General features: G+C 33.4%; 1 protein-coding gene and 1 long non-coding RNA gene across 7 annotated transcripts; one reads left to right on the plus strand and one right to left on the minus strand.

The window, feature by feature from the left end:
- Positions 1-2971: 2971 nt before the first annotated feature.
- LOC127252151 (uncharacterized) lies at positions 2972-6298 on the plus strand. 6 transcript variants are annotated; one of them, XR_007839028.1, is made up of 6 exons: positions 2972-3382; positions 4245-4353; positions 4495-4596; positions 5342-5493; positions 5576-5670; positions 5912-6298. XR_007839028.1 is itself a non-coding variant. In XM_051276217.1 (6 exons), exons 2-6 carry the CDS (start codon positions 3282-3284, stop codon positions 5586-5588), a joined length of 477 nt encoding a protein of 158 aa, XP_051132174.1. In that variant the 5' UTR covers positions 2972-3155; positions 3237-3281; the 3' UTR covers positions 5589-6298. The 6 variants fall into 6 exon arrangements, 3 of the variants coding, with proteins under 3 accessions (XP_051132174.1, XP_051132166.1, XP_051132180.1); XM_051276217.1 differs by having other exon boundaries at positions 2972-3155; positions 3237-3382; positions 5576-6298; XM_051276209.1 differs by having other exon boundaries at positions 2973-3160; positions 3237-3382; positions 5576-6298.
- Positions 6299-9565: 3267 nt separating this feature from the next.
- On the minus strand, positions 9566-12844 carry LOC127253465 (uncharacterized). The gene is made up of 3 exons (XR_007839258.1): positions 12830-12844; positions 10367-12667; positions 9566-10141 (listed from the first exon to the last, which is right to left on the minus strand). It is a non-coding gene; the product is annotated as an uncharacterized LOC127253465 (long non-coding RNA).
- Positions 12845-25407: the final 12563 nt, after the last annotated feature.

Below are 25407 nucleotides of genomic sequence, written 5' to 3' on the forward strand. Positions count from 1 at the left end.
CCCTTAATGTCGGGAAATGAGATTTCATCAAAGTGATAGTCTGCAAACCTTGGAATACATAAATCACCCATTGTTGGTTAAAGATATTTTGCAATCGAGGATGATTCATATCCGACATATATACCCAACCTTCTTTGAGGTCCCATTTTCGTACGTTGGGGTGGCGCAATTGGCACATAAACAATACACCCAAAAATTCGCAGGTGAGATATATTTGGTACTTTTCTAGATACCAATTGAGTAGGGGAATAACAGTGATAACTTGTCGGCCTTATTTTCACGAGGGCTACTGCATGCAATATGGCATATCTCCAAGCTGATACGGAAAGTTTAGACCTCATTAACAATGGTCTAGCAATTAATTGCAAACTTTTGATAAGGGATATTCAGCCAGGCCATTTTGCATATGTACACGGGGAACAGGATGTTCCACATAATCTCAATTGACATGCAGTAATCATCAAATGTATGTGATGAATACTCTCCAGCATTATCTAAATGTTGTGTTCGCAATTTAATTATTTGTGCAAGTAGTCTAGCGAAAGCTAGATTGCGAGTAGATAACAAACATACGTGTGACCATCGCGTTGATGCATCAATTAGTACCATAAAGTACTTGAAAGGTCCACACGGAGGATCTATAGGTCCACAAATATCACCCTGAATTCTTTCCAGAAAAGTTAGGGATTCAAATCCAACCTTTGTTGGAGATGGCCTGATTATTAACTTCCCTTGGGAACAGGCAACACAAGCAAATTCATTCGGACTCAAAATATTTTTCTTTTTCAATGGGTGGCCATTTGAATTTTCAACAATTCGTCTCAGCATTACATTGCTAGGATGCCCAAGTCGATCGTGCTAAGTTTTAAATTCGCTAGTAGTCATTTGGTCTACTAGGTGATATGTTTCAATGGCACTGACTTTTGAATAATACAAACCGGAAGAAAATAATGGCAATTTTTCGTTCACAATTCTTTTGCTATTCACAATCTGAGTAATCAATAGATACTCGTTTTCTGCCTCATTCAATGTTTCAATATGATACCCATTTTTCCAAATATCACTGAAGCTCAGTAAATTTCTTCGAGCTTTGCTCGAGAACAGGGCATTTTCAATTGCCATTTTTTTCCCTTTAGGGAGAAATACAGTAGCTTTCTTGAGCCTTCAATTATTTTCGATGCACCACTGGTAGTAACAATAGTGGTCTTTCCCATATTCAAGTGGGAGAAATAACATTTTTTTTCAGAATACTATGAGTCGTAGCACTGTCGATAAGACATATATTGTCATCGGCTCCAAAATATTTGGCATCCATATCTTTTCAAAAAGGTAAAAATAATAAAAGACATGTAGTAGTAACATAATCAAAATAAACTTATATTATAGGGGGTAATACAAAAATGGGGTAGAAAGCATCAAAATAGAAAAAGAGATACGACAACATTTTATCATTTAATATAATCAGCTATATCAAGCAGATCATCGGCATCCAGGTGCGTGATATTTTCATTCATCAGATCATCAAATGTGTCATTGTGGGCAACATGGTTTGTTTCGGCAACATCTCTTCCCTGTCTTTCTTTTGAGGCCCGATACAGTTCAGCCAAGTGACTGGTTGTGCAACAAACGTGGGCCCAATGGCCTTTGATTCCATACCGGGTGCATTCCTTGTCATTGTTTATATTTCTCCCGGTGTTGAACCATTGTTGAGGTCTGTACGGTCTTCTGTCATTATAATGCCGATTTCGCACATATCGGGGCCTGTTTTGATAATTATTATGACCGTATGCATTTGTTCGGCCCCGACCGCGATTCTGATTTCGATCACGATCAATTCGTTGATTTCTAACCTGCCCACGACCACGCACTGGATTTGCCGGTTGTATTGCATTTGCCTCTGAAACTGGATTTGCACCTGTTGCCCGAGATTCGTGATTTTTAATAGTAATTCATTATTTTGTTCGGGCAACAAAAGACAGGTGATCAGCTCATAATATTTCTGGAAGCCTCTTTTGCGATACTGCTGCTGCAAAACCATGTTAGAGGCATGAAAAATAGAGAATGTTATCTCCATCATATTAGATTCAAATATATTTTCGCCACAGTGGATGTTATTTTAAACATAGCAAAATTATATTCTTGGACAGTTTTAAAGTCCTGAAGCCGTAGACTTTGCTATTCGCTTCGTGCACATGGCAACAATGTCAACCTCAAATGATTGTATCTTTCTTTTAATATCTCCCACAATTCAAGTAGGGATTCCAACGTGACATACTGTATTTTCAGTGCCTCATCGATGTGATGACATAAAAAGATCATGGCCTTTGCACGATCTTGGCTCGGGGAAGTTTTATCCCGGACAATGGTATTTTCCAAGCTCATTGATGCTAAATGCATTTTCACGTCGCGAGCCCATGTCATATAATTTTAGCCAGAAATGAGGAGAGAGAAAAATTCATGTTTGGCAAGGTTAGACATAATAAATAGATAAAGATAAAATATTACCTTGTGGAAATTAAAATATATAATCGTGCTTATAACGTGTTGTAATATTATTATAAGATTAATCAATAAAAATATTAATTATCTCTACCACTAACTACTATTTTATATTATGTAATATATTATATATAATATTATACATATGCGCAGCATGTATATATACATATAAATATATATGCTTATATGATGGTATATAATTGTATATATTTATATATGATATAAGTATTATAATAATAATTAGTAATCACATATATTATAATATCCTAACACCTAGATATGCTCATATATAAATATTATAATAATAATTAGTAATCACATATATTATAATATCCTAACACCTAGATATTAGCTAAAATGACTATTTCACCCATCTGGTAAGAAATAGTTTGATTTTTATTTGTCTATTTTTGTGATCTCCACCTCATAATTGTCTAAATACGTCATTTAACACAAGGGATTGATTTCTTTCAATGTTTATTCCAAGAGCATGTAATCAAGACCCATTTACCGAATGTAGACCTATTTCCTTCAATGTTTCTTCTATTTTTGATTTCTATTCCGAGGCAACTCTCTCCTCCGTCACCGTCGCCGGCCCTGCTCCGCCTCACTACCACCATATTTACTTTCCGTCGTTCCTTCTCGCCTGTGCCTCGGTGAGGTAGTTGTTTGTATTTTGCAATTTTCTTCTCGGCCGATTCGTCAATGCTCCAATGCTTTTGGTTCTGTTTCGTTAGAGGTCTTCAGCGATGTTCGCGCCTTCGAAATTCCGCTAGACGGTGATGATGTGGGGATCGGTCAATGCCTTGGTTATCCGAAGGCCTACACCAAGCTATGCCGAGATAATGGCTTCGGAATGTATACCTTGGATTCGCAGGAAGAGGTATGGAATTATGCCTTCTGGGGTTTAGATTTGCAATATTTTGGTGAATTCGAAGCGTGGGAGCTATGTAGATTGATTATATTCCGTTTCTTTCTTCTATTTGCTCATCAAGAAGATGTGTTTGTATTGATTTCACCTTACTGCTTTTGCTGGTAGTTAGAGGTCAGGACATTGTGGTTGTTTATAGTTCGATTTTACAGGAAATAAATTGCTTTGGTTAGTTCTGTATTTTTTGAATTCAACACCAAAGACCAATTACTGTATGATTTCAATTATACTGCAAGTTTAGATATGCAAGCTTTATCATAACAATCTCATGGAAATGTGCCACCTGAAATCAAATGTTCTATGAGGTGCACTCATTGCGTTGTTTGTAATGACAGGTATGTTGTATTTTGCCTTAACAAATTAAATATTCTTTCCTTTTTGTTTCTATTGTATTATGAGTTCTGGTTGTTCCAAAGAACAAGTTGGTATTATCGATTCTTGATAACCATGTACTTCCAGCTTCTAGATAACCATGTATTGGCAGCTTGTAGATAGCTGAGAGAATTTGAGTCTATACCATTGACAATGTACCTTTCTTTCTTTCTTTCTTGATTTGTCTACCTGCATTGTTAATAGGGAGTCCAAAATGTACAGTTTCTTAGTCCAATTACCTTTTCCGCTTCAGTCAATGACATGCAATAATGTTATTGAACGGACTATGCATTTGACCTACATGAAATCTCATGTATGGAGGTGGTTCAAATTCTTTTCCATTAATAACTTCAGTTTAACCTTTCAATGTAGTATATATACTTACAAACTCATAGTTGAATGATTTATTGATGTCAAACTTTTTTCATGTGTTCGTTTGTAGCAATCTTGGACCACCCTCCACCTTTCCAGAAATTAAGAAGTTGCACCTACTGCTATACCTCGCACAGTCTTACAACAAATTCCTACATCTACAGATTTGGGATTTGAAGGTACAGTTATTGTGGTGATTTAATTGAATTATTACATTTAGTTTGCATCAATAATAAAAATTTTAGTTTGGTAGTGGGTTCACTTCTTATACATTTAGAATTTTGGAAAACCTTCATTTCAATGTGATGGACTTGAATCAGGCTGAACAAAGTTTGCCTCATCAATCATCTATCCAACAACAAGAGGTGGTTGGGCTTTCACCCCAAGATCATGACTCTCAACAAAATGAAATTCTGAAACAGGTATCAATTACCAATGAACATTTCAGCCTCATTTTTTTTCCAGAGAATGGTTTGAACTTGTGCTGTAGTACACAATATGTTCTTTACATTTTAACTAATTTTTTTTCATCTTTTGAATTTAAGTTTTCATAACATAATAACTATATAATATTTGCCTATATTATCTGTTAGTTATTTATATATCATGTGGTACCACTTCAGGGATTCAATTTATTTTATATTGTCTTGGTTTGCATCTTTCTACAATTTATATAAATCTCTGCATCAACTGTGTCCAATTATTATAATAATCATGCAAATACAATTTTGTCTTTATATGCTAATAGTTATATTTTTAAACAAAGAATTCCTCCATTTAGTTCAAAGAAACCAAATCAAGTTAAATATATACTATATAAAATATCCAAGTCAATTAAAAGTAATATAGTTGAGTTTTTAATTGAATTGAACTTCAAAAAACAAATATCTAATATCTTTATTCTAAAATAATATATAATTATTTTTGTTGTTTACAAAAAATTAATATTCACAATAACTGTCTATACACACTATTGAGATTATTTTAAAATTTTCTATAAATACCAGCTATAAATTTTACTATGTATAATGATTTACGTATTGTAAATTTATAGGAATTTTTGGGCGTTTATTATATTTGGATAATTGATTTAGAAATTCATACAATTACTTTATTTTAATCTATGACAAGAAGATAATTAATTTAGAAATTCATACAAGTTTATAGTTTTGTGTGTGCTTACATAGCAGGAACATCAGTCATACTTGCTGTAAATTGGTCAACACTTTTGTTTTATATTACCCATTTCAGTCCTGTAACCTCCTCACTCTACTCCTCCAAATCGGACTCACAGTTCCCGTCGGCGAACTCCTCCCAAGGTATTCTATATTTCCATTCAACTTTTTACTAAATAGACGTAAGCATTACAATCCTAAATCACTTAATTTCTGTACATTGAAGGAGTCCTCCTTAAACCCTCCACCGAGATTTGTTCAACAATCGCTCTCCTCTACCGTCACCATTGAAATTAGCTCGGAAAGCTCTTTAACGTCAAGGTACACATCTATTAACCAGAATCTGCCTTTATGTTCACAGAGCTCCGCATTCGTGCGTTCTTACATAGTCCAACCGTTTAGAGGCAGTTTTATTTGACCTTTAGGTAATTGGTAAATGAATGAATATACAATCTTTACCTAAAACACTTCATCCACTGTTTCCTAATTACCTAAAAGAAATCTTATACGCAGCACAAACTAATTAATAAATTACCTTTCTAAAATTGAATTGTCAAACCAGAAATCCGAGAGAAAGCAACACACCTTCTCCCGAAGGTGCATTAACCTGCTTACATTATTTACTCCCAACAATGCCGCAACATCCAAACTTGCAGAGTGTACGACGATGTTTGATACGTAAGAGAAATTCCTCTGCCAGAAATACCATGGATTGCTCCAAATGTTCCCCCATGCATTCACTGTGGAGCAATCTTTTCTACCGTGAAATATATATATATATATATATATGTATGATGTGGAGAGATAAGTACCAGGGAGAGAGAAAGAGTCAGAGAAAGTATGAGAATTAATTGATGAATTCTTCGGTTTTTATTCCATGGATTCATACATATATTTGTAGGTACAGATTTGCCACTAAAATGATACAGCAACATCCACGTATCGTCGACTATAATATATACATAGACACTAGCGTTTACAATATTGTGATATTATTTTATTATTTTTTATATGAGTAGTGTTGATATTTTAAATATTTTTAAAATTATATTTCAACAAAATCTATGCAATATGAATATCATTTTATAAATAATAAAATTTTATATAATACAAATAAATAAAAATATATATATTTATTTATAATTAACTTAGAATTAATTATATATAAAAAGTTAAGAAGTTTTAAATATAGATAAAAATATTTGTTTACTGAAGAGAGAGATAAAAATAAAGTAATTTTGAGTGGGCCTCACATGTAACAGGTTAGAAATATAATTAAATTGATTTATAATATTTGTTAAATATGTTTAAAATAAATAAATTTATTAAAAATAAAAATGAATCATTTTTTATGGGACGGATAAAATAGGAAAAGTGGTCATATGTCGCGGAACAAAAAGAATATTTGTTAAGTATATTTAAAATTAAATAAATTTACAGAAGGACCATCTTTTATGGGATTAACAGAAAAAAAAAAAAAAGTCATCAGGATGAATAAAGTACTTTATTCCTAATAATAATAATAATAATAATAATAATAACAATAATTAAATATAAATATAAATAATTATTTATATATTATATTGAAATTATAATTTAAATATAATTATATTCAAATTATTAATTTATATGCTTCCTCCGTTTCGTCCGGCTCTAAGAGTCACATTTACGTTTTGCGTCGTTGTACTTAACATTGAAAATATTCTTATATTTATATAATTTTTTGCACAAATGTCATTATAATAGTATTATAAGACACTAATAGAGGTATTTTTGTCATTTTCCCTTAATTTGTATTATATTTTCATATAATAATTAATATTCAAAGATTAACACGTAAAAAGTAAATGAGATCCGTAGAGCCGGACGAATGAAATATTATATTTGAATGAAAATTTTAAAGATGCGCTTGAAAAATCAAAATTTAAAACTATAAAATTTAATATTTTTATTTTTAATAAATTGTAGAATAAATTTATTTAAAATTAATTATATTTTTTATTATATTTAAATTAAATTAAATTAAAAATATAATTTATAAAAATTTCCAATAAATTAGAAAATTTTAAACAAAAAAATCATTTATATTAGTATGTCTTATTTAGTAATTTTAACAATTTAAAAATATTTCTACTTTTGCTTTTAATGTCTTGTTTATTTTTTAAGTCAATTTAAACGAGCGATTAAGATAGAGTATAAAATATGAAATGTGTTCCTTTTAGTTTGGATGAGAAAATCTTTTAAGTTTAATATTAAAATAATATTTGATGTTATATTTTGTAAAATTATATATATATTTTCGAAATCGCAAGTTCATCTAGTTTAAGTGTATTTGTTTGGAGGTTCTGATTTTGGGTTGAGATTTGAATAGTAAAAATTTTGAATTTAAATAATTGTATGTTGTGATATAAATAGGTATTGATGTGATATTTTGAATATAAAATTAATTTTTAGAATAATATAGAAAATGAAAAATATGTATTTGATGTGACATTTTTTGGAGGTAAAATTTTGAATAAATAATAGATTTTTGACAAGATTCCTCAAACAAACACACTTACATCATTTGATGTTTAATAATAATAATAATAATAGACCAGATCCAAACTTTAGATCAACAAATGCTTGAAATTATTTTCTCCATCTAGCTAATTGTGTAACTTTATTTGGGCACTGAAATTAAAAGATAATATTTCTATATAAAAATAAGATAAATAAAAATTTAAATGAAGATATTATAAAAAGATTTTTAAATAATTAATAAAAAATTATGTGATAAGTAAAAAAATAATATATATTTATTAAATTAATAAAATTGCTAATAAATAAAAATATTTACTATAAATAAATTGTGTATAAATAATTTTAGTGTATAAAAGAAATACATAATAATAATAATAAATAAATAAAAAGCATTCTAATATATAAATATAATAATGTGACGAAATCAATGGCTGTTATTAGTTCGTACCTTGTATTGTATAGTTGAAGTTAGTAGGATTTGTATTGTATGGCTGCAGAAGGAAAGGCTTCCTCCTTCCACTGTATGGTATGGTACGGTATGATTTTACCAGTGCACCTTACCACACTGAATCTGAATCCTCTAATAGGAACGAAAGCCAACAAATAACAATGGCCGTCAAAATTCGAATCAATTACTATAATTTAATATTAATTATTATTATTATTATTATTATTATTGGCTGATGCTCACCTCATTCTCCAACAGCCTCAAATCTCACACACACATACATACATACATACGGTTTCAGTTAAACCTTCTAAACATCTCTATTTTGTACTCATCCAAAAATATCATGCCCACCTGGCCTCACCTCATTGGTCCACTAATTATAGCCTCAAGCCCCAGCGCACATCTTTATCTTTGTACACACATTACTCTCGCTCAACCTCTATAGCACCAGCTTAAACCTTACCTTACTTCATATATAAATTTAACATAAAAAATGGATATATATATATATAAATATAAATATAAGGTCAATAAGTTTAATGTAACTTAACATAATATAAATACAATTTAACATATTCCGTAGGGATGACATGGTGGTGTGATGACTCGACGTCTCCAGGTCAATAAGTTTAACATAATATAAATACAATTTAACAAGTTCCGTAAGGATGACATAGTGGTGTGAGAACTCGACATCTCTAGGTCAATAAGTTTAATATAGCTTAACATAATATAAATACAATTTAACATGTTCCGTAAGGATGACATGGTGGTGTGAGGACTCAATGTCTCCATGTCAATAAATTTAACATAGCTTAACATAATATAAATACAATATAGAGCATATAAATTGATATACATAATACTCCCTTCATCTACACATAAAGTAAACAATTACTTTTAGCGCGATGTTTAAGAAATAATAAGACATTTTTGTCCTTACTTTTTGGTGTAAAAATAACGATGTGATGTAAAATAAAAGTATTTGCGAAAAAAAAAAATAAAGTATTTAATAAAATATTTACTTTGTTAGATGTCCCAAAATATAAGTTTGTATAGTTTCTAGCTGGACGGAGAGAATATAATATAACATATATTGTATTTATTCAAACCATATATTTTATGTGTTGTCAGCGTAAATCAGCGCGTTAACTAACCACGATGTGTGTATATATATATAGAAAGAGACCACACACAAGGCTCATGCATAGTGAAGGGTGTGTATTATTTTTGTAGCAAAAGAGTGATAAGGTTGTGAAAAAAGAACCTCAGCTAGCCTTGAGCTTATCTGCGGTCTCTACCAACAATGACTTCAGCAGCATCACTCCTCAAGCCATCTCCGGCGGTGCTCGAAAAGTCCGACTTCATCAAGGGAAAATCCGGCCTCCTACGGCAGCCCTTAGCCTCCACGCGATGCAGCCCCAACGCAGCTCCGTCACTCGCCATTCGCGCCTTCTCCTATGCCGATGAGCTCGTCAAGACTGCAGTCAGTATCACTTTATCTTCAAATTAATAATCATAGTGAGAATGAATCTTTAACTATAAAAACAAAAATCTGTTTGATCCAGAAAACTGTTGCGTCGCCCGGGCGTGGAATTCTCGCCATGGATGAATCCAACGCCACTTGTGGAAAGCGGCTGGCGTCGATCGGGCTGGAGAACACTGAGGCCAACCGGCAAGCCTACCGAACCCTCCTGGTGACTGCCCCCGGCCTCGGCCAGTACATCTCTGGGGCGATTCTTTTCGAAGAGACTCTGTACCAATCCACCACTGATGGCAGGAAGATAGTTGATGTTCTTGTTGAGCAAAACATTGTTCCTGGAATCAAAGTCGACAAGGTACTAAAGAAAAAAAAAAAAAAAGTATTCTAGAAAATAATATAAAGAATACCTTCAAAACTACACAAGTCTCTCTCGTATTTTAAAAAACAGCAATATTTTGTAAACCATATGTCAATGAAATTTCTAAATTATAAAGAATAACAATTTTCCAAACTACATATAGTTATAAGCAATTTGCCTAAAAAAACCGAAACACTCTTACGGTTGCATTGGATTCGAGCAGGGACTGGTTCCTCTAGCTGGCTCCAACGACGAGTCTTGGTGCCAAGGTCTTGACGGCCTTGCTTCGCGCTCCGCTTCTTACTACGAGCAGGGTGCTCGCTTCGCCAAATGGTATTTTTAACTGCTGATGAATTGCCATACTTTACGTAGCAATGATCATCAATGGCTAAAATCTTGTGATTGGATTAATGAGTGGATGAATTAATTAGGCGTACCGTTGTGAGCATTCCGAATGGACCATCGGCCTTGGCGGTTAAGGAGGCTGCCTGGGGGCTGGCTCGCTATGCAGCCATTTCTCAGGACAATGGATTGGTCCCAATTGTGGAGCCGGAGATCTTGCTGGACGGCGAGCATGGCATTGAGAGGACGTTTGAGGTTGCTCAAAAGGTTTGGGCTGAGGTGTTCTTCTACCTGGCGGAGAACAATGTTATGTTTGAAGGTATTCTCCTGAAGCCGAGCATGGTCACTCCCGGCGCAGAATCGAAGGACCGCGCCACACCAGACCAGGTTGCCGACTACACTCTCCGACTCCTCCACAGGAGGATTCCCCCTGCTGTTCCTGGAATTATGGTAACTTCTGCAACCTCAATTCAAATCACTAAACATTTTGCTCACAGGATTATATATAATTTAGGCAAAATTGCTTGTGAATTGAAAATTCTGCATAATTCTTTTTTATAATTTAGAAATGGCATGATACTCCCTCCTCGTATTTTTTGAAACATAGCACACAAAATATTTACAAATAGCATGTAATTCTTCAAACTACATGTAGGTTATAAGCAATTTTGGCTATAATTTAATTGGATGTTGTTTCTAATGCTTAGACGGCACTTTTCAGCATAGTGATGACAAAATCAAATATATACAAGTAGCATATAAAATATAAGTCTAACACCACATGGTTTATATTAATATTAATTCAAGTGCAGTATATAACGACCATTGATTTCATAACATAAAATACATTCACAAAGCACATGGTGAAGTAAAGTCTAAACTGGAAGCATATAAAGCATCCTGAGATTTAACCTGTACCGACCTTTTGAGCAGTTCTTGTCCGGCGGGCAATCTGAGGTGGAAGCCACACAGAACTTGAATGCAATGAACCAATCTCCGAACCCATGGCACGTGTCGTTCTCCTATGCAAGGGCTCTCCAGAACACCTGCTTGAAGACGTGGGGAGGCCTTCCGGAAAATGTGAAGGCTGCTCAAGACGTGCTCCTTGTTCGCGCCAAGGCTAACTCCCTGGCGCAGCTCGGTAAGTACACCGGCGAGGGAGAATCTGAGGAAGCCAAGCAGGGAATGTTTGTCAAGGGCTACAGCTACTAAGCTCATTACACTGAGGAACAGATACAACAATGAGTTACCATCCATGCATATGTTATTAGCAATGGAGAGTATTATCAACGAATGCTGATGAGAGCTAGCTTCTTAATTAATTAGTTTGCTTTGCTAGCTGTATCGAACACAGCAGCAGCAGCAGCAGGCACGGTGGTATATTCAGCTTTTTTCAGGACTTGTGGTGTGATGGTGATTTGATACTAGTGTGAATGCATATTTGCCTTTCCAAATAATTCCATATGAAACTAGTTTGTTGTAGATCAATGGCAGATTAATGCTAAACAGGATGATCTGATCTGATCTGAAAAACTCTTCAGTAATCAAATAATCAGCATAACCATCACAAGCATCAATCATGACTAAGTATTAACATATTACAATTGTAGTCGTAGAAACCATCTACAGAAACTACAAATCAACACAAACCATACAAACTTTGAAGGGAATGGAAGGGAAGAAAAGGAGTATGTATAATTCTGAATCAACGAATGCAATTGAGAATCTAAAACGAGAAGTCATTTACAGCGTCAAACAGACAAATCTAATGAATGCATATCCCCTGCTTCAATACTTGAAGATCAGATGAACTATATATATATATGTATACTTTTCCAATCTACGATAGACAGTCAGAGATCAATGGTAAAAGCCTAAACATAATACATAATCTGTGGAGACTGACTCAACACTCAATCAATATAATATAATAAAATAACGAATTACTACAAAACAATCTCACACTAGCGGAAAACATCTTCAGAAACTACCGATAAGATCAAAACCAAAAGACTAAACAGGATAGATAGATAGATAGATAATCTGGAGACGCGAAAATCAAACCATCACAATAACCAATTACTGCAAAATTATATATATGAAAAATAAAAATAAATAAAATTGAAAAACATACTAGAGTCTTGGAAATCATCTACAGAATCTGCAAATGAATATACGCCATAAAACGAAACAAAATTAAGGTGGACAAAATTGCACGTAAGTTCAAATTAAAAGGAAAATAGATAAATAAATGGATGCAATTTGAGAATTTAAACGCAGCAAAACAAGCGGAATCGAAGGAGTATTGCAAAACCAGTGCTACCTTATCGCCGTTCACCAGAAGCACGACGGAGCGCCGCCTCACCGACCGCCGGTAATAAGAAACACTGTCGATCCCACCATCGTTCCTTACTTTCGAAAGTCGCGGCGAAATAAAAGTTCTAACCCTTAAATATATATATATATATTTACTTATAGTAAAATATAAATAAAAAAAATAAAATAAAAAAAAAAACATCTTTTTTTAGTATAAATTTACGGGGTGTTTGACAAATAGCTTATTGAATAGCTTTTAGCTTTTTGACTGGTTAGATGTTTGGTAAATTAGTTTTTTGAAATAACTTTTTGACCCAAAAAGTTGAAAAGCTAACTTACCCAAAGTTTTAAAATAGTTTTTTCTATAAATTTTTTTTATTCCTTATATACCCTTCAAAATTTATTATACATTTTACACAAATAAATATATTTTGATTATTTATTAATTATATTAGAATATTTTATTATATTATAGTTTTACTTTTATAAATTTAAAATAATTAATTTTTATATAAAATTATTTTAATTGTAAAATATATAAATTTATTAAAATCAACATAAAATAAAAATATAACTATTAATAATTTATTTTTTATTAAAATTACATATATATATATATATATTTTATACTAAAAATAAATTAAATAAATTAAATTTATTGAAAATTTTAAAGATAATGAACTAATCGATAACTAATATAATAAATATATACACAAAAAATTTATTATTTTATATTTTACATCATTTTCAATAAAAAAAAAACTATTTATATATTTTAATAAAAATATATTATTTTTTAAATTTAACTGTAATAAAAATAAATATTTTTATAACACTTTTACAATTTTCAATAACTAATAACAAAAAAATTTAAACATTCTAAACTCAAAAAAACATAATTGAATATATTAGAAATAAGAATAAAATAGAAATGTCCTCAATTGTCATTTTACGTATAAAAAGCTAATATCAAACAGTTGTTTTACCAAACATTTTAATACAAACAGTTAATCGAATTAGCTAATCAAACCAGCTAATTGAATCAGCTAACAGCTATCAGCTAATTGAATCAGCTAACAGCTAACAACTATCAGCTAATTGCCAAACACGCCCTTAGTTTCAAAAATTTGAATAAATTTTTCATATATTTTATAAATTGTGTAAAGCTTTCTTATATTTTAATAAATGTTATATAAAAATATAGATAAAAAGTTATCTTTTCATCACAAAAAAATATATAAAAATGAGTTTCGTGGAAAATTTTTTAAAGTACAAGGGGTTAATGCAAGTTTTCAGAGTATTTACACTGACTTTTGAAATTATAAAGGAGTTATTGATAAATTTTTATATCCACATGCTACACATGGTTGTCTTGCCTTGTCAGGGTATTAGGTTCGATATGAGTTTATTCAAAAAAAAAATGGTTTAAATTTATTCAAAAAAAATGGTTTAAATTTAATATTAAAATAATATATGAATGGATGTTTTGTGAAAAAATAAATAAATATTTTTTTTGAAAAACGCAAAAAACTAAGATTTGGAGTAAAAGAAAATAAATATATATATACACACACGTGTGGACTATTTATATAAGTGTATATATATTTATATATTATATATAAGGGTAATAAATGTAAGAGTGATAATGGAAAAATTGAGCCGCGAAAGAAAATTAATGTGATATAAAATAAAAACTTTTATTCTCTTTTATTCCATACAAAGATTTATTATATATATATATATATATAGTAGTACATGTAATTATTATATGACCACCTTGCATCTTGTTGGATGAAAAGCATCCATATAAAGTATATACATTTGGATATAAGTTATATGTATATTTCGTAACACTTTCCTTCGAATGCTTTTATACAAAAAATTTGTCTTTTTAAAACCTTATTAGGAAAAAATTCCGTAGAAAAAAATCATAGTGAAGGAAAAAAGTACAATATTCTTGTATTAATATGTTTTCTCTATTTTGAACTTTATTTGATATTTTTCAGCCGATGCATTCCAATTCCTTGTACCAATTTGTTGAATGTTGCAGTCGGTAGCGCCTTTGTAAATTAATTTGCAAAATTTTCAGAAGATAGAATTTGTTGTACATTAATTTCACCACTCTTCTGAAAATCATGAGTGAAAAAGAATCTTTGAGATATGTGCTTTGTCCGATCACCTTTAATATATCTTTCATTTAACTGAGCTATACAAGTTGCATTATCTTCAAATAATATTGCGGAGGTAATATATTATCAGAAATCAAGCCGCAATTTTTCTAAATATGGTGAGTCATAGACCTCAACCAAACGCATTCACAACTGGCTTCGTGAATTACTAAAACTTCAGCAAGTTTTGAAAAAGTAGTTGTTATCGTCTGTTTAGCATATCTCAAAGAGATTGTTGTTCCACTTGAAGTAAATAAATAGTCAGTTTGAGATTTTGTTTTTGTGGATCAGACAGATAATCAACATCAGTATAACCAATTAATTCATTCGAATAAAATAGACCGAGGTCATGAGTCCCCTGAAGATAACAAAAAATGTGTTTGATACCATTTCAATAGCGTTTTGTGGGGGATGCGCTAAACCTGACTAGTAAATTTACCGAAAAAGATATATTTGGCCTGGTACAATTTGCAAGGTACATTAATGCCCAATAGCGTTAAGATATTGATAACTAATATTTGTAATTATATATATGTATATATTCACAAGGAATTTTATATTTGAAAGTTGAGGTGAATGACTATAGAAAGCGGTCAGATATAGTAAAAAGTTGTGGTTGTAGACCCTAAGTAGTTATCATAATTATTTATATGTTTTTTCTGGTGAGTTTCCAGGTCGAACACAGGGATTTTAAATCATGAATTTTAAAATCAAGTATAAATCTTTTGAAAGCGGCGAAGAAATGCAGTAAGGGACCCGTTTTGCAGCGGATCAAATTTTTAATTCTAAGGAAAGCGGTAAGTAAAGTGGTAAAGTGTTGCGGAGACAAGCGGCGCGGAGGTGAGCGTGAAGTGCCAGTGAAGGACAAGCGGATGGGACATGAGCGAGTGGCACAATGAATGTACATATATATATAATAAGCGGTAAAGAGTGAAGGAGATGTGTTGTGTTTGAACTGTGCGTTACTTAATGGCTAGATTTTCCTGGATGAAATGAGCGGGCGATGATGGTGTATTAACGGATGTATATGTAATTATATAAACCAGATTATGGAGAATTCTTATCACTGGTATCTGACCTTAAGGGATTTACAACAAGACTTCAATGACACCCAGAATTGGAACATTATAAAAAAGAAACCCTACTGTCACTAAGAATTTCTGCGACCTAATAGACCACCGCCTATGCCCCATTAATTATCCCAAATTCTGTCTCATTAGTGGCTTTACCCTTCTGTTACCTCTTTTTAATCAAAATTGAATTCAACCCAGTAGTTAAGCAGGTCGACAAGGCTCCTGCTGCGTAGGGCAAAAGATAATTAATACATTGAACTACCTTGAAAATGCCTGTGGCAAAAAATAAGGCTTAGATAAACAATTCTTCTGTGCTCTAAACCAGTTAAACAAAATTCTTTACAATCAAGATTTATATAAGTATGAAAAAGTATGAAAGTATTGAATGATATTTCATTACTTACTACCAAAGCTGGAAATTCTAATTCTACAAAACTGTAAATGAAAGCAATAAAACTACACTAAGTAAGCAGTAAAGTCTTGGCCAAGGGAGAAGGGGAATCCCCACTCCCTTAGCTATTCCTGTGGAGAACTCCTTTACAGGGTTGGAGCTCTCGGAGAACAGAAAGACAACTAGAATGCACAGAAAATTAATCGCTAGTATACTCTAGTCGAAGTATATCTACATACAGATATATGGCCTTATTTATATTAGATAGAAGTAGCGGTTACAAGCAGTTATAAAGTGGTTTTAACCGCTAGGCAGTTAGGCAGTTGATGACGGTTATTCTGTTGAGGCAGTTGCTGGTCATAACTCCTAGTGTGCTCGGTCTGCTTGCATAGGGTTGTAAGGGCACAAATTTTCCTCGCTTGCCGGACGGCTGGAGGGCATCAGCGCAGCTAGGCGGGCTTGCTTGTGCTGGCAGGTAATGAATGGTTGTACCGCTGCAGTTGGGACACTTAGTCAATTTTGAGTTGGGTTGCTGTCACTCTGCAGCGGTGGGTGTTTGGGCTGTCGCTTGCGAGCGGGAGAGACTACCGCTTGTGAGCGGTGAAAGCTACCGCTCGCCTCTCTTGCCTTAGTTTTTTGGGCGATGTAATCGCCGCTTGCGACCGGAGGTGGTTGTTGCTTGTGGCATCTGCCTTAACTTTTCTGGTACCAAAACACCGCTTAAAAAGGACAAAAATCGTTAACAATCTCAAGAAACCAACTCTTGGATCATGCCAAGTGATATAGACCAATAAAATATGCCACTAATCAGTTATTGTGATGGTTTTTATACAAAAATTCAAGTAATATGTAGTTTTGTCAAGCAAAGAATATGCTTATATTTGGAGTCATCAGATATGGTACATCGGGGCCAAGTATATCTTCATTTTCTTCTCTTGGCCTAAATGGATATTTATTGATATCAAGAGATCTGACCACCATTAGTGTATTTAGAGAGTGATATTTATCCAAATAAAATTGCTTTAATACCTTTTGGTATACGCGGATTGATGAAAAAATATTCTATTATTAAAATGATCCACTTGTAATTCCAAATAATATTTTGTCTTTCCAAACTCTTTGATCTTAAATTTTTTCTTTAGATATTCAACTGCAATTTGGATTTTTTCAGAAGTTCCAATTAAATTGAGAACATCAACATATATTGCAATAATGATAAAATTTGATCCATTTTCTTTATAAAGACGCATACGCATATTGGATCATTAGTATAACCAGCTATTAGAAGCCATTTCTCTTAAGGGTATAACGTGTCGAGAAGTTGGAGGGATCTCTTCTGGTCACGGACGGCAGTTAGCCGGATGTCATACCTTGGCGAAGAAGAGAGGTAGCTCACCGGCGGAGGAATAACAGTGCAAGAAGGTAAATCCACTCCGTTCGTTGTTCCATTTGTCTAATCAGGTACCCGATCTGGGTTTACTCCAGTTGGATCAGGTTAAATTAGTTTGAAAAAGCTGAACAGCAGAATGCTAAGGGGGACGCTTTCGATTTTGTCGTCAATAGTGTCCCCAGGCGGCCGGTTCCTTGTTAGGTTCCTATAGAGTTAGATCTTCATGTATCGTCAATTTTACCCCTACAAGTTCCTTGTTAGGTTCCTGAACTTTCGTTTCAATGCGGTGTAAAGTTCTCGGCCGGGAGACGAGCTTGGTTGTTGGAGTACAGCCCGTTGACAATCAAATTTTTTCTTAACAGAATGTATGATATTCATATTGTTGGCATATCTCACTATATTTTCTGGTGATTGGATGAAGTATAATCTAAAAAATTACACGAATGAGATGCATTCCGAGTGGCTGTCAATGCCTATGGAATGCGCCGTCTTCTTTCGTTCTCGTTAGAGAAATGCCGGCTTGGCAATAAGCCGGCATAAACTTGTCCATGTGCTTCCTAGCCGCCGGTTCGAAGCACTTGTTTGCCGGATTTCGGAAGGACGGTTACGATCCACACCGAAACCGGTGTTGGTCCGAATCGAACTATTAATTCGGACAGTTCAAATTTCCATTTTTGTAATTGTCAAACCAGCGAAAGTCGGTTCAAATACTTAATTTTATTGCTTGAATTATTTACGTAGTTTTTGCACAATTATAATTAAAAAATATAAAAACCGTTGACCATAACTTCGAAACCATGATGATCATTTGGAATGTCCCATTTTTATTTGACATTCGACAAAGTGAACTATTGTCATGAACCATTTAGGCAAGTCCAGACCTGCGTCCCACTAAGGGGGTAGCCTGGCCCAATCACTGAGCGAGAAAATATGGATTGCCAGGTGTTCATAGTTACGTAAACAATAGTTATGTAGAAAAAACAATTTTCGTGCTCAAAATGACACTAAGTTCGAAAACATCATACCAATGGGATGCGCTTTAAGTTGCATGACTTAGCATCCAGTTATAGGTGTTGGTACTATGTTTTCGTGGAACTTGAATATTATTTTCCTTTGATTTGTAGATTGTCTTGTCGTCGTTTTAAAACTGCATCCTGCGGCGGCAGATGCCCACAGTTCTATCAGAAGCAACCATGCACCCCTACGAGCAATGCGCAAAAGAAAGGTGCCTCACCCAAACCTACGTTCTTATATTGTTATCACTCATTGTTTCTAACATGCGTGTAAAAATCCCACCATGTAACGCAAAGGATGGCCAAAGAAAGTGAAGGTACCGAGGAGCGTTGAGACCGCAACGCGAAATCGTCGGTCCCACTGGAAGAGGGTTTTCTCCATTTACTTTGGCTTCAATGGCACACGGCTGCAAGACCACGAGCTTTCATCCATCGGTATGGACAGAGATACGGAAACAATTCAATGAAGAAAATGGTCAACGATTTAGAATTAAACAACTAAAGAAAAAACTGAAGCGCTTCAAGAGAAACTACGTCTTACTGAAGGACCTAATTTTCACTCAAACGGGTCTAGGATGGGACGCTATATCCGGTATGATTACCGCTGATGATGAGTTGAAGGAGTATTGGGCACAGGTAATACAATAATTAATTTGTATATATGTCTTTGGTACCATTGTTACACAACTTTCTCTCTACAATCGTCTTTACAGCTTTGTTCTCAGGCCCATCCAAGAGAAGCTTCGCTCGTATGTAAGTCGTTCCCCATTTGGACTACTGCCACGACATGTTTCGGAGAACATATGCTACATCCAACCATAGCGTATCGACCGGCCCGGAGAGTGCTAGACGTGGCCCTGGGGTGCAGGGCCTGTTGCGCCGTCGTGCACGTACAGGGAGTAGATCTTCCGATCAGCCCTTCGAGGCAAGGACTACTTCTTCTACTGAGGCCACTGAGGGCACCGCTGAGGGAGATAGTAGTACGTACACTGGGACGGTACCTCCTCCGCCACGGCATCGCAAACTGTCGGCGCAGAATGATGAGTTGCGTGCAGCTTATCTGGAGGACATGAATCGTCTTTACAACCGAGCATGTGCAAATCTAGACGACAGAAACACTAGACGTCTTAACAACAACGACGCGATGTAGGCAATGTTTAGGGAAATTCCAAACCTTCCACAACATATGTTACGCAGGGCATTCGCCTATCTAGCTATTTCGGATGCACGTGGGTCCTTCCTCAGACTGATAGCCGACCAGAAGCGAGAGTGGGTGTTCACGTTTATACCCGATTGATACTCAGATTGATGCCTACGTGCATGCATGCTGAGTTGGCTCGCTTTTCTGACGTCGTTGTTCTTACAGTAGGACCATGTTTGTCTCGCTCATATTACTTATGCACTACTTCCACCGTTTATCTTGTTACTTAGACCATTTCATTTTCGTTGTTGACTTATCTCATAATGCTATCTAACTTTTTCGTTGTTAAAAACTGTGGTTTTTCTGATTGGTTGTTAAATTTATGATTATGTGTCTATCTTAAATGATTATGATTGTGTAACCGTCCTATTTCAGGTTTGCGTAATCCTCATTTGTTGTACAATGTCAGGACATTCACAGTCAGAACATGCAGATTTGTCAGGACATGCAAATTCAAGCCACGATGATCATATCCGATGGATGCAGCATGGTAGCACATTTACAAGACGATGAGGAAGAAGAGGAGTTTCAGTTGTTGGGAGCAGTAAATGCAATGGGAGTTGCAGGTGCATCTCTACTGGCGAATCACCAGGGTACGCAAAGATGTTACAACTCGCCGCTAACTGGGACGCAACTCACACATGAGCTAATGCATGGATATCCCACCCATATCAAGAATTTGTTAAGGGTTTCGGCACACACTTTCGAAAGCCTGTGTAATACGTTGCAATCTAGTGGACTACTTCCAAGCAACTCCTGGCAACGTGTACGCATACACGAACAAGTGGCCATGTAATACGCGAGGATCACGGAGGATCAAAACCTCTTCCATGATAGCATCACGGAGTTCTTATTCGGCAATCGGTTCCACGTCAACAATTCCAGCAACTCCGAGTCGTAGATTTCATGTCATGTATTTTAGTTTGTATTGAGGGATCTAAACCATATTTCCAGTACCCTAATTCACTAATGTTGTTCACGCTATATTTTTCTTTGTGTTTACATAGATGCCGTGCATTTGATGTATGATTTATTAAAAGGGAAAAATAACAAGATATTGCATTTCAAGATCAATCCATATTTTTTTAATTGAAAAATATATATACATAAAAAAATATATATTTATATATACATAAAAAAAAAATCGTCACATTTATTTTTACTTAAATTGCTAATTGTAAATATATCTAAAGCAATTTATAAACCTTATTCACAAAAATTTTCCCATTATATTTATCTTTTTTTTTTTTTTAATATAAACAATAATTAACATCACATAAAACTTTTAACTCATTTTCAACCACTTTTTCTTTTTTTATTATATTTTTATAAAATATCACATTAATACATCTTTTCTACAATATATTTATTATTATTTTTCAACATAATCATTACAAATCCAAAACTCCCCCATAAACACAACTTCAAAATCTTATCCCAAAAATCTCAAAAATCCAAACCCCAATTAAAAAATCCACAAAAGAACACATCCTTAGGAACTTTCATATAAATATCAGTATCCCAGGAGCCATAAAGATATACAGTAACTATATCTAAAAGTCGCATATCGAGCTTTTCTCGCACTGCTAGGCTTACAAGGTATCTAAATGTTATTCCATCGACAACTGAAGAGTATATTTCATAAAAATCTACTCCATGTCTTTAAGAATCCTTGAGCTACAACACGGGCTTTATATATCACAGTTTTATTATGCTAATTTCTTTTTCATACAGGCGTCCATTTGTATCCAACTTGTTTTATATCATCTGGCGTTTGAACAATCGGTCTGAAGACCTTTCTTTTATTTAATGAGTCAAGCTCTGATTGAATCCCATTTTCCTATTTTGGCCAATAATTTCTTTGCCGACATTCATAAATCGATTTGGCTATGGATCCTTTTTTTCTTCTATTATATCAACTTCTAAATTATATGGAAAGGCATTATCAAGTATTGCCTCTATACGGTTCCAACATTTTCTTGAAGTAAATGCAGTATTAATTAAAGCAAATATAAATATTACAAAAAAATAATATGCGATAATTTAAAGATTACAAAATATAAAATAGCATAATATAAACTGATATAGTATGTCTGTCACAGGGGGTTTTCTGGATCTACGAAAAAATCCGATATATCAAGATGCGTTGTGTCATAATCTAGAAGATCATTATCGGGGTCATCATCATTATCAACATGATTAATCTCGATCTCATTCCATTTTTTCTGCAGTGAGGCTTAATAAAGATCACATAGGTGTTTGGTTGTTCTGCAGATATTGGCCCAATGGCCTTCAATGCCACACCGATTACAAATTTCGATTTACCTGTTTTCCTGTTTAGCCTTTTCGGCTATAGCCCCAAATTGGGGTTTACTCTGCTTCCTGTTAATGTCAAAATCGCGGTGATTGTAAGGGTTATATCGACCACTTTGACTCTCACGAACGCGACCACGTCCACAACCTCTACCACGTCCTCGGCCTCATTCAGAAAATGTCACGTTCGCTTCAGGGATCATACTGGAACCAATGGGCCGGGATTGATGATTTTTCATCAGTAACTCATTATTTTTCTCAGTTAATGAAAGACATGCAATGAGCTATGAGTATTTTTAAAAATTTTCTCACGATACTATTGTTGCAGCACAACATTAGAAGTATGAAAGGTAGAGAGAGTCTTTTCCAATTTATCATTCTCAGTAATATTTTCTCTACAGAGTTTTAATTGAGACGTAATCTGATGGATAGCAAAGTTGTACTCTGTAACAGTTTTAAAATCTTGCAAAACTGCAAGTTAAGAAAATCATGTCAGGGTTTCGGGAGAGTGATATATTTGAAGTTGATATTTCACCGTCCAATATTCGGATTGTAAAGGAATGTCCAAATGGTGATGAATGAAAATAACAACGTTGGCCCGATCTTGGCTTGTAGCCGTATGTTCACAGATAATTGTATGAACAATGTCCATAGAAACCAGATGCCTTTCTACATCTAGGGACCAAATCAGAAAATTATTTTCGGTGAGAGACAAATGTTTAAAAGAAAATTTTGAAAGATTTTCTATAACGTAAAAAATAGATAATATAGAAAGTATAAAAATATAATTTACCAAAAATAAAATAGATAAGAACCTTGGTGCTGATAACATGTTATATAATAAATATTAGTAAGTATAGATATATATATCCGTATGCAGTATCTATATAACTGTATATATATTATATATAAGGGTAATAAATCCAAGAGAGATAATGGAGACATTGAGCCAAGAGAGAAAAATAAAGTGTGATGTTGTAAAATAAAACTTATTTTCTCTTCAATTCAATACAAAGACTTATTACATATATATACTAGTAAAGGTAATTAATACATGACGATGTTGCATCTTCCTTGATTAAAGGCATCCATATAAAATATATATTTGTGCATGAGCTACGTGTATATTTTGTAACATGGGGAAAGAATTGCTTGCAATAAGGGGTGTTTGGCATTACTGTGGAAACAGCAGCTCTACAGTAAATTTCGCCAAATCGTGCTAATAGAAACGTATCCTAAATAATTTTCTCATAAATAATTATATATATATATATTATAACATAAAAATTCATAGTTGATATTTTTCTAGTGCGCGGGTGAACTCGGCCGAGCTTAAAAATAATATTTACTTGTCTATTGTGGCATCTAGTTCCAATTTCTTTTTGAAGATCCACTTTGATTCAAGAGGTTTTGAGTTATGTGGGAGATACACAAGTTTCCAAATTTAATTATGAAGAATAAAATCAATTTCAGTTTTACAAATTGTTTCCACATAGGATTTTAAAAGATCTCATTATTTCGGCATATGTTTGAGACTAGTTTTTAAGAAGGTATGTGAAGTAGTCATCTTCAAACGATTTTTCAAGTCGTGCTCGCTTGCTTCTTCTGAGCTCAGGTTCTTGACCTGGTTTAAATTCAAATATCTCTTTATATTCAATCTTAATCCATGATTTTGTGTTTTCAATTGGCTGAACTAGATTCAGTGCCCTGTGTAGGGAACTAATTTTCAAGGAATAATGTATTCTTTGATTCTATTATTGTATTCTGTGGGATATTCATAATTTTTTAATCAAATACCAAGAAATGATAAACAATAATGTTATGTGCGTATCCATTTAAAATATAGACCATTATCTTATGACTAATCCTACATATTTAAGAGACAATATCACTAATTTAGCAAAACACCTCCCATATTCGGAGGTGTTTATAAGATGATTTTTGACATTTTCATAATGGGTCTTGTTCATATATTTCCGAGAAATTAAGTTAAACAAATCATTATTGCTCAAAATAGTTTCCCCAACATATTTTGGGATAGTCCACAACTTAACAATATCACAATATTTTGAAGTGCTATTTTCGAATTCAACAACACCGTTTGATTGAGGTGAGTAGGGTGAAATTACTTTGCGAATGATCTATTTTTGCACAAAAAAATTCACCAATTAGAGCTTACTTTTCTCCACCTCTAACACTCTAATCCAATTGATTTGTTTGTTAAGCTAATTTCCACTTTATTTTTGAATGATATGAATTTACTTAACGCCTCATTCTTGATTTTAAGTAAATACATATGATAGGATTTTGTACAATCATCAATTAATATAATAAAATCTTTATTACCATCACATGTTTGTACAATTTTCAAGTTATATACGCCATTGTGAATCAGTTTGAGTGGTTCAGTGATACGTTGAATTTGTTGGAACAAGAAATCCCCTCATCTATTTTGGCATATGGGACTTTCATTCTTTCCTGTTGCTAAGAGTGGAAATAGGCCAAGTCAGGCCAGAATTTGGCTAAATAGGCCAACCCTATTTTATAAAACTAAAGCCTAGCCTATCGGCCTATTAAAATATATATCTAAGGCCTAGGCCTGGCCTACTTTAAAGCTTGACCTGGCCTGCGAGTCTATTTAAAAGCCTATATAATATTTTTATTTTTATTTTTTAAACTTAATATTTGTAAAAAATATATACAATTATTTATTATATATAAGTCAATTAAAATAAATTAATTTTTTAGTTTTTATTGTCGCCAAATATAATTTTTTATAAATTATAAACAATTAAAAACATAATATTTATATATATTAGATAAACAAATATACTATATAAATATATAAACAGGTCAGTCTGATAGGCCAAAAAGGCTTTTCGTAAAGTCTAAGCATGCTTTATTTATTTAAAAAACTTAGAAATATATCTAAATTTAACCTTGTTAGTAAACAGGCCATGCCAAACTGTAGGCCCTTGACAGGCCGCATTGCCTATTTCCATCGCTACTTGTTGCTATCTTGCACAGATTTTCTTT

This window comes from Andrographis paniculata, unplaced genomic scaffold, assembly GCF_009805555.1.
Source record: "Andrographis paniculata isolate CXL003 unplaced genomic scaffold, ASM980555v1 Contig12END, whole genome shotgun sequence".
Taxonomy (NCBI): Eukaryota; Viridiplantae; Streptophyta; class Magnoliopsida; order Lamiales; family Acanthaceae; genus Andrographis; species Andrographis paniculata.